This window comes from Eriocheir sinensis, chromosome 28 (assembly GCF_024679095.1).
Source record: "Eriocheir sinensis breed Jianghai 21 chromosome 28, ASM2467909v1, whole genome shotgun sequence".
Classification (NCBI taxonomy): domain Eukaryota; kingdom Metazoa; phylum Arthropoda; class Malacostraca; order Decapoda; family Varunidae; genus Eriocheir; species Eriocheir sinensis.
In genome coordinates this window covers 18,298-29,034 of record NC_066536.1, presented here as the reverse complement: position 1 = coordinate 29,034, position 10,737 = coordinate 18,298, and the positions used below count along the sequence as shown (strand labels likewise).

At 42.6% G+C, this 10,737-nt stretch overlaps 1 protein-coding gene across 2 annotated transcripts; it reads right to left on the bottom strand.

Moving 5' to 3' along the window:
• Positions 1-2,530: 2,530 nt before the first annotated feature.
• On the bottom strand, positions 2,531-9,593 carry LOC127004328 (solute carrier family 66 member 3-like). 2 transcript variants are annotated; one of them, XM_050871878.1, is made up of 5 exons: positions 9,331-9,593; positions 7,286-7,508; positions 6,279-6,399; positions 5,796-5,971; positions 2,531-4,827 (listed from the first exon to the last, which is right to left on the bottom strand). In XM_050871878.1, the coding sequence occupies exons 1-4, from the start codon at positions 9,480-9,482 to the stop codon at positions 5,841-5,843; spliced, it is 627 nt and encodes a 208-aa protein (XP_050727835.1). In that variant the 5' UTR covers positions 9,483-9,593; the 3' UTR covers positions 2,531-4,827; positions 5,796-5,840. The 2 variants fall into 2 exon arrangements, with proteins under 2 accessions (XP_050727835.1, XP_050727836.1); XM_050871879.1 differs by having other exon boundaries at positions 5,800-5,971.
• Between the last annotated feature and the right edge of the window lie 1,144 nt (positions 9,594-10,737).

Below are 10,737 nucleotides of genomic sequence, written 5' to 3'. Positions count from 1 at the left end.
GGTTCAGGCGACACACAACCTTGTCCAGCCAGGCCTGGGGTTAGTGAAGTCATGGGCTAGAGCTCAAGGCAAGAAGCTTATTCAGGCTGTAAGAATACATGTCTCACAGTGTGTAGAAAGGAACGCTGCCGGGGCAAGCTCATACGGGTGTCAGTTTGTGATCCACCCTTACTTAATCATGTAAAGAGAAGTGTTCAATGCTCTGAAAAATTGGCAGCAGTGTTTGCTCTTCTACACAATGAATCATAATGGTTGCTGAGAGGAGATAGATGCCACAAAGCTATCAAGCATTGCTATATTATTTTTGCCTTAAATCAGACCTAAATCATTATTCTTAGATGTGTTGGAAGATCAACATCTGAAGCAATATGTAATATGAGAGGGCTTCCAGAAAGGTTTATGGAGAAGAGGAGGAGATTGTATCATGTTTTTTGTAGATCAAGAGAAGGCAATTGACAGAGTACCAAGGGAAATTATAAGATGGGCATTGAGAAGGCAAAGAGTACCAGAAAGATTGGTTGAATCAGTGATGGGACTATATGAAAGTACAAAATCGAGAATGAAAACAGTGGTGGGAACATTAGATGAGTTCGAAATTGGAGTGGGGGTTCACCAGGGATCTGCCCTTAGCCCGCTCCTGTTTATAAGAGTAATGGAGGAGGCAACAAAGGAAGCAAGAGGCATCATGGGAGCTGCTGTATGCAGATGACTTGGTAGTAAATACAGAGACAGCAGAAGCAGTGAAAGAAAAGTTTAATGAATGGAGGAGAGAGGTTTGAAAATTAATATGGAAAAAACGAAGTAGTACATGGTGACTGGAAAAGAAGCAAGAGAAAAGATTAAATCAGGAAAATATCTATGTGGATGCTCTGGGAAGGGAGTAGGTGTAAATTCAGTCTTACATAAGAACATAAGGAGTTTGCAAGAGGCCGGTTGGCCTATACAAGTCCCAAAGCCAGTCTTTTCATGATGGTGGGGGGAGGGGAAGGTCAGTGTGAAAGTAATGTTGCCTGAGGTGGGAAGGGAAGTGTGTGTCCATCACACACCCACTCAAGGGACACAGAGTAACTTGATGACTTACTTGGTTACTTGATGGTGTTGTGGTGGTCCACCACTACTCCACAGTCTAGTGTCCCTCTTCCCTCCTCTTTAGCTCCAGGTCCAGGAGCTCCTCTTCCTCTAAGGACATAACAGCCTCAGCATCCTTCCTTCCTTCCTGTCCTGATAATGCTTCCACTCCAGTCCTTCCTTCCACAGGGGCACTGTGGCCCAGTGGCTGTCCTCCCCAGCTCAGTGCCCTTCTTTGATTCAGTGTTCACCCAAAATGCAGGAAAGCTGGAGCACAGTGACTAGAGGGACCACCAAGATGATCCTGCTGACCAGGACAAGACAAGGCAAGACTATTAGGCAGGAAGAGTGGTTGTGTCTGCAGTATCTTGACAGTCACGAGGGTCAACACAGCGGCCAGAGCCTGACCATCACTCACCTCTCCACCTCTCTCATGCCCCCAGGAGCTCTTCTTCCTCCCTTCCTCCCCACTTCTCTCATGCCTCCGGGACCTCTTCTTCTTCCGAGGACGTAGCAGCTTTAGCATTCTTCCTCCCTGGTGATGGCTAAACTGTCCTCTCCTCCCATCCTCATCTCCTCCACGTGTAACAGTGGGCGTGGCTGCCTTGACGTGACAGCCTTTTGTGTTCTCAGCTGTGCGATAAGTGACTCCCAAATTTGGTACTCTGGTCAGTTTTAGGGATGTAAGGCAATGCTTTTAACCCACAAAGACATCCATAAATAAGGGTTTCAGGAATAATGGTGAGTATCGTTTTGGGGGTGAGTGCAACATCTTTAGGTCAGAAACTGGTAAGTATAATACAGTGGGTAAAAATATCCGGTAAGTGGCTGGTGGGGCAGGGGGTCCTGATGTCACGGGCGGGAAGTATGAGTGGCAGGACAGGCTTTTCATAAGTTTTTAGGGGGAGGAGCTTCGAACCTGAGCAGTTCACAGTGACCTTTCACAATCTTCCCTACAGTCCTCCTTAAGCCTCCTACATCTGCTACATGTCTGATCTTCACCTGCTTCCTCTATCCACTAACTTAATAGCTATGTAGTCTTCATCAGGTTGTTTTGCTCTTTCTTTCAAACCCTTCTCATCCTTGTGTACCCAAAACTATACATGTTAATGATAATATGAGACTGGGAGAATATATAAGTGAGATCAAGAGATTAAACAAAAGAGGGAACCATACAGTCTCTAGGTGCAGTTGTTAGGTGAGCTCCTTGAAAAAACTCTCTAAGGAGCATAGTTACCCCAGAACTATACCTACATGTCAAGGATGATATGAGACTGGGAGAGTAGTGAGATCAAGAGTTTGAAATTAGGAAACCGTGAATACAGTCTCTAGGTGTGATTGTTAAGTGCAGTTTGAAGGTCCCTGAAAAATCCCTCTAAGAAGCATGCAGTTACCCCAGAACTATACACACTAAGGATGATATGAGACTGGGAAAGTATATAAGTGAGATCAATAGCTTAAACAAAAGAAGGAAGCATTTATACAGTCTTTCACAAAACATTTTTACTGCATTGAGTGAACATAATTTTATACCACAAAAAAAAATTCTATGATATATATTATTTGTCATGTTACTTTACATAAGTGGCAGACGATCCCAACGATGTGACTTTTGTACATACCTGAGGGACAAGCAAGCACTGCTGGACCCAGAAATTTGTACTCTCTATAAGACTTCACATCCCAAGGTCTTCAAAATGTGTGTTGCTACAGTGATGTGATAATTTTGACAGACTACCAACATAACTACATACTGTGACATGTAACAAGTGCAAATATTAGTAACAACAACAATTTTCCTTGGCTACTCCATACTGCTATGTTAAAACCACTAAAACTACAGTCATACCTCGGTTTACGAGCTTAATTCATTATAGAATTTTGCTCACAAATCAAACAAACTTGAAAACCAAAACGAACGCACACTGTATGCTGGAAATACAAAGATCGCACACTAGAGCACAAACGTAAGCAGACAGGAGTGCGTGGGTGCTACCTCTGCAAGTGTACAACGTCGATTGAGACCCCATTTCCACTGAGTGATCTTGTCTTGCGGCGAACGAAGGGAACCCACACTCATGTCTCGTACACCAAGTTGCCACTCATAAACCAAGGTATTTTTAACGATTTTTTTTTGCTCGTAAAGTGAGGCACTCGTAAACCAAGGTATAACTGTATGTTCAATTATGATCTGCTTTACTATACAAGGTACGACATCTTCTCTCAGTTAATATAATGAGAGGTACTGTATTGCCTGAGGAGCTCACAACTTGCATTACACAATATCAGTCACATAGCTCCACCACTATGTGCTATAACTTGCTATATAAAACAAAAAAATGCTTTATCATAATCAACAAGCTTATACCTTAAAACTATACAGAGCTGCAGTTATAAAAGATTGATTTATACTTAAAAGATGGAATGAGAAGTCTGGAGAAATCACACACACATTCTTAGTTTAGTCTCTCACTGGCCATGACTTCATCTCCATCCCTCTCAGGAAGGGAGAGTAGCTGCCATTTGGAAGACTAAGGGCCGTATTGTCAAACACTTCAGCACCCAAGCTCACATACTTTAGTTTACCCCACAAGTGATTTAACATATTGTCAACTTCAGGCTAATGACAAACACATTTCCAGATCATGCAAGAATTTGGCACTAACCCACACATGAAAAAGGAAGCCTGCCTCTCCCTGCTTGTTCTCATTCCAAAAACAGGTCCCCAGCATATATAATCTCCCTTGGGAACCCCTGGCAGTGACTTTGAGTGGCTCGCTAAGTCCTGCAGCCAGTAAGGTAAATGAGTGCTGTGAGCCACAAGAAAGCCAGCATGAATTACGTATAAGCTGAAAACTTTGAGGCACAGACCTGAAGCCACAGCAAACAGCTCCTATGACTAGTGGATTCTATTAATGAAATGCTCAATAAATATCTGTCTATGTGGGATGGCTGAGGTTTATACTTCTTGCTATACTTCAAAATATTCTACGTACATTCTCAGTGGGAGAATTCTAACTCATTTGATGAACTTAAGGGAACACAACACATTACAATACGTGCGTCTCCTGGCAGATAAACGTTGAATAATTGCTACCGAAGAAAATATCAACGAAACAGTGTCTACAATCGTCAAAGAGGAAATAGTAGAAAGGGTGAAAGGTCAAAACACATGACACTACGTGCGTTTCCTTGCCGATAAACGTTAAATAAAAGCTACCAAAGAAAATAATATCAAAATAATCCACAAAAAAGTGACTATATAGGTCAAAGAAGCTATAGTAGAAAGAGTGAAGGGTCGAAAACACATCACACTACATGCATCTCCTTGCAGATAAACGTAAAATAATTGCTACCGAAGGTAATATCAACAAAACAGTGTCTACAAAGGTCAGAGGCAATAGTAGAAAAAGTGAAGGGTCGAAAACACATCACACTACAAACGTCTCCTTACAGATAAACGTTAAATAATTGCTACCGAAGATAATATCAATAAAACAGTGACTACAAAGGTCAGAGGCAATAGTAGAAAGAGTGAAGGGTCTACTTCTACAAGGGTTACGTTGGAGACGGAACAGACTCAGAGTGGGACAGCACAACAACCCCAAGTAATCTGAAGTGCTTTACGGGACATTGGTGCTCTTGACAAGCCTTGATCCCTTCTGAAGAATGGTCTTTTGTCTGGTGGTGGACTTACGGGGGTCTGCACGACTTCCAGGTAGGTCACCACTCCTTGGCAGCAGTGGTCAGCTCAGCGCTCTGGAAACGTTGAAAGTATTTGTTAAAGGAATAAAAGAGTGTAATGCCATGGCCATGCTCGTGTACAGTCTATCATCATCACTACTGATTGTTATATAGTATAGAGGTGTCTGTTCATCAACGGCAGGTTTTCAGAAGTTGTGTGGTGAATATGAACCTCACAATGTCAAAACTTATTAACTGTTAACTGGTGCTTGATAGAAAACATACTAACTACCGTGCCTAGCAATCTAAAGGCTCAAGGGAACAACTATCCATCTAAATTATCTAACTAAAGGCTCAAGGGAACAACAATCCAATACACACCAACAGATAACATGACTTTCTACTGGACCAGAGGGTTATTGAAGGCATTGTGCAAGTACAACAATACAGTGGAAATTAATGAAAAAAAATATTTGGGTGTTACAAAGTCATGCCAATATTCATAAAAAATAATGTTGTGCCAACCCTATCACTTGTTTTTTTTTATAGACCAGCCCAGAAGGGGGGATAAACAACTGGGCGGGATTTGAACCCAGGCCTATGAATTCATAACTAGGTGTGCAGAGGTAGAAAAATTTGAGTGGAATGTTTGAAGAATAATCATACCAGACAGTGTAAAAAAAATTGTTGTCAGTTTCATTTGCTCAGCATTAAAAAGTATGTTAGTGGCTTCAAGATATTTTTTCTACATCTTTCTCCTCTGTCACTTTAACAATGGGAGGAAGGGGAGCATCTTCTGAATTTTTTCTTTTTTTCTTTTTTTCCAGCAAGGGAAGCAGCTCAAGGGCAAAAAAAGGAATAATGACAAAAAAAACCACTAAAAAACTGCCCCTATAATAAAGAGTGGCCAAGAGGTCAATTTCAGGAGGAGAGGTATCTCAATACTCTCCTCTTGAAAGCCTCTGCTAAAAAAGTAAGCTGAGATGAAGCGAAGAAAGTCTCCACTACAACCCAACCTCTATAAAACATCATTGATTACCTACCTACCATTCACTCCACCTCCCTCTGGGTTTAGTCTTAAAGGTCCTTCACTCCTTCTTGACCCGAGGCTTGTAGACGAGGGCTGCAGTGATGAGGCATATGTTGAGCATCAGCGAGGTACCAAAATTCATCAGGAGTGCCGGATCTGCCGATTCCACGTATATGGTGAAGAGCCGGGCTGCGGGGGGTCAGGAAAATAAGGAGTGATTATTTTTCTTTTCTTTATGTAATAGGAGACATGCCAAGGGTAAAACAGCATTATAATATAGCCAACGAGAGCACTACAGGAGACCTTCTAAAATGAAATTGAAATAGAAAGTAAAGCATTTTAAGGATGTATCAAAAGAGAAAGGCAAAAATACCATGTTTAGTTGCATTAGCTTGAAATCACATAAATTTAAGGTTTTCTTTCTGTGCATTCAGTATTTCAAATGAACAATGAGGAAACACAAGTAAAACCAAATTAAGCACAATGACTAACTTACTCAAGCAGGTGTAAGCAGAGATGGAGAGGGAGGACACTGAGACAGTGGCTGAGTTCTTGAGGCGGATGATGGTGACGAGGGCCACCACCTTGCTGCTGGCCGAGATGGGTGTGCACAAGCCCTGCCAGGGACACAAGTCACATCAGAATCTTGGCAGCAAGACACTCAGTCAAACAGACAACAAGATCATGAGGAAAATAAAAACTAAGCAAGACTGATAAGGCTGCAAGATCTTGACAGGATTTATGAATGGAGCCATGAATGGGAAGTTACATAATGTGCCAAAAAATTCAAGTTACTGGAAATGGATAACCGTTTAAGGATGCCATCTCTGACTTATTCCATGGGATATGAAAAACTCACAAAATCAAAGGAGGTGAAGGACCTGGGAGTGTTGTTCAGAATGATTTGCCACGTGGTAAACACATTAACAGGACTGCCAAAGACTTATAAACCACCCAGCATGCCTCACTGAGTGACGGCACGCCTTGTAAAACTTGCCTAGCCAGGGGAACTAGAACTCCACTCCCAACCTTGGAGGTGAGGACAGCCACCACAACTGCCACTGTAGAAGGACCTATGACCCTATATTGCAATCTGGCTTCAGTGATGGCAAACTATGGACAGTCATCACCAACCTAACAACAGAGAATAGGAAATAAGTAATGCTAAGCTTGCCATCACTTTTAATGAGACATGTATTATAATAAAACTCCTGGCCATATATACTCTCAATATATATATGCACCAATAATCATAAAATATAAAGAGATAGATAAACAGCTTAATATAGTTAGGTAACAGGGAAATATAAGTTGAATGCCTAAACCTGGCCCGGGAAAAGTACATGCTGGACATAACTAAGGGGACAAAACACCATCACTAGAAAACTTTTTACTCAAATCTACAGCATGACTTCAGCATCAATCAGATAGAGCTATCCTTCTTGTCTTAATACATCATCTTAATACCTACATCATGCATACATACATCATCTTCATACTCACCACCAGAGTAGTTATGAGGGCGTGCGGGAAGCTGCCGGATGCTATAGAGAAGGCAAAGTAGGAGGCACCCACAGCAGGAACCAGGACGGCTGGGGAGAGGCGGCCGGTGAAGGAGAGGAACACCACCAGCATCACCACATCCTGCGTCACCATCAGCGGGTACTCAAAGTAGGAGCTGAAGGCGTAGCCGGAGTAGATGTTGTAGCTCAGCATGATGGAGTAACTGTGGGGGAGGAGAGGGAGGCCCTTAACCCGGTAGCTGCGACAGGCCAAATTTGTGGTTTTACCGTGTACCAGCGACAAGCCAAATTTTTGACATGATATAAACCCCCCAAAAATAGATGATGCATAAACTGATCACAAATGCATTGATATATATTATGAAATGGTTTGCGTGAGTGATGATTTTTTCTCATTTTTCTCATTTTTCTCGTTTAGAGGGGCTTTTAAGAAACATGATCTCCGTAGCTACTGAGTTAACCCCTCGACTGCAGATTTCCTACAAGAAGATATCACCAAGCTACAGGAATGGAGCAAAAAGTGGCTGCTACATTTAAGTGAAGAAAAGTGTAGAGTCATGCATCTTAGAGGGGAAATCCAGTATACCAATACCACATGGGAAACACTCCACTATCCACCACTGAGGCAGAGAAAGACCTGAGAGTATATGTTACCAGGCTACCAGTGAAGTCAAATCCGTGCCAATTGCAGTGGACAGGTTAAGCAAGGCAAAAGTTTATTTCTTGCCAACTAAATATCACAGGGAAATTATAACCTTGAAATCAACTAATGTAATGCTCATATAGTTATCATTACTGCACTACCTTGCAAAGTACTTTTTTCTTGTCAAATATGTCATCTTCTAACCTCCAAACCTCTCGGAAAGAATCCAGGTAAAACATATACACAAATGCATTATAATAAGAATTCTTTTACGTGCTAAATTACTACAAATATTGGTTGGAGTGATGATCCTTAAGATTAACCGTGAAAATAGCCATGAAATTCATGTGCAAACCCTGACAGCCATAAAGCCTTTGATATATATTAGTGATGGGCATAATCGATTACATCAGTTACAAAGTAAAAATTCTCAGTAATCAGTTATCAATTGCCAAATGATTACTTGACAAAACATAATTATTAAAGCAAGAGTTTGTGAGTTGTTTATTTTATATTTTAAATTTTTTGTGGCTAATTTTCTTGATTATGTAATATTTGGTTATGAGAGAGAGAGAGAGAGAGAGAGAGAGAGAGAGAGAGAGAGAGAGAGAGAGAGAGAGAGAGAGAGAGAGAGAGAGAGAGAGAGAGAGAGAGAGCACAAACCATAACATTATACTCTAACAATATACCACTCACTGTATAACTAATGTTAAGGAGAAAGTAATTGCAAGTAATCAATTCCTGACCACAAAAGTAATCAAAAAAATCGACTACTGAAAAAATTGAGTATCGCCCATCACTAATATATACTGACATGCCTCCATGGTGCAGCGGTTAGCGTCCCTGACCATGAATATACAGGCCTGGGGTTCAAATCCCGGCCTGGGCAGTCATCGTGCAGCCCACCCAGCTAGCTGCTCATCCTTCCTTCAGTGATAGTTGATAAATGGGTGCCTGGGCACACCTGGGGGAGCTACACTGTGGTAACCCGGAGGTCACACTGGCCAGCGGGATAGGAGGAGGAGGAGGAAGAGAGTAGTGGAGGAAAGGAAGAAGATTAAAGGTAGAGAAATAAAGTGAGAGGAAGTGTGTCTGTGTGTGTGTGTGTGAGAGAGAGAGAGAGAGAGAGAGAGAGAGAGAGAGAGAGAGAGAGAGAGAGAGAGAGAGAGAGTAAATGTGTATGTTTGAGGCAGAGAAAAATAATGCAAATAAAATCCATGTTACACCCAAAAGACAACTACTACTACTACTGTTACTATTACTGCTACTGCTGCTGTTATTACTACTACTACTACTACTGCTGTTACTACCACTACTACTACTACTACTACTGCTATTACTTACCATTACCACTTACGGTCACTTGCCAGCCCCAAACTCACCTGGTCAGCTCGAGGCACAAGGCGGCCAGGCTGAGTCCCTTGGTGGATCTCGCCCTGATGATGGCCAAGATCTGCGGCACCTTCATGAACCCGCACAGGCCGATGGTGGACACATTGCACACCGTGATGAGAGAGTCTATTAAGAGAGACATCGTGACGGGAGCCCTGGACACAAAGGTAAAATAATGTCTCCCTCTACTCCTGGCTGGTTCGCTACTGCCAGCTGACTGACGGCCGGGGACGATCAGCTGTTTGGGTGATGCCAGATACTCAGCCTCCTTTTATTACGTAACCGAAGGAGCTGTGGCATCGTTACTTTATTGTTTTCATTCGGGTAAAGCTTGTCAGTGTTTGAGTTTTTATCGCAGTGTTTGATTGCGTGCTGTTATTCACGTGGGCGAGATGATTTGTGGTCATGAAACCGATATATCACAGGTTGCGTGCTGAGCAGGATAATCTGGTAACATTGTACCACTGTGATTTAACTTTACTGTGATTTAATTTTACCTGCTGGGGTCGGGAAGAACACACACACACACACACACACACACACACACACACACGGAAAATGCAATCAGAAATATCTGAAATATCTGAAATAATTGCTGGGGTCGGGATCGAAGGACACATGCACGCACGTACAATTAACCTCCCCCCCCACAAACACAGTGGCAGACCGTACCCAGGGGGAAGTCGCGGGGGGTCGGATGACTCCCACCCCACTCACTTTCCATTTAGGGGAAAAAGACCGCCTCCCCATCCCCCCCGTTCACTGCTCAGGGTACGGCCCCGTGGCGCAGTGTGTGTGTGTGTGTGTGTGTGTGTGTGATTTATGTAACAAAAATGTTCCTTTATCGAGGACTCAGCATTCTTCTCTCTCTCTCTCTCTCTCTCTCTCTCTCTCTCTCTCTCTCTCTCTCGCCGTGATTTTTGTGGTCGTATCTATTGTTAACTCATTCCTTACTAAACGCCTGAATAATATAAGTAGTTACAAAAGTCACACACACACACACACACACACACACACACACACACACACACACACACACACACACACACATTTATGTACGAGGGTGAGAAACTAAGCCGGATACGGAGCAAAGAAAGGCTTCCTAATACTACCTAAACCACACACACACACACACACACACACACAGGATATGGAGGTTATCGTCCGAAGGGTTTCTGGAAGGAAGAAGGGAGGATAAAAAAGTGTGTGCATGCGTGGGCGTTGCACTGACTAACGAGAGAAGAACGGCAGGTATTCTCAGACGCTTCCACCTCTCACATTAACTATTTCCTAAAGCCGAAAAGGAGATCAGTCGGGCTCTAATAAGTGTTTTTGTAGATTCATGGTACAGAACAAGGGTCAAACTTCCACCAGTAGATATTGCGCTAGGCTTTTCA

Bases quoted from the DNA above. Each gene is read 5' to 3' on its own strand.
- LOC127004328 (XM_050871878.1), bottom strand. From the start codon at position 9,482: ATGTCTCTCTTAATAGACTCTCTCATCACGGTGTGCAATGTGTCCACC. The intron at 7,509-9,330 runs GTGAGTTTGGGG...CCTCCCCCACAG, and splicing joins TTGTGCCTCGAGCTGACCAG to TTACTCCATCATGCTGAGCT. The intron at 6,400-7,285 runs GTGAGTATGAAG...TGTCCCTGGCAG, and splicing joins CCCTCATAACTACTCTGGTG to GGCTTGTGCACACCCATCTC.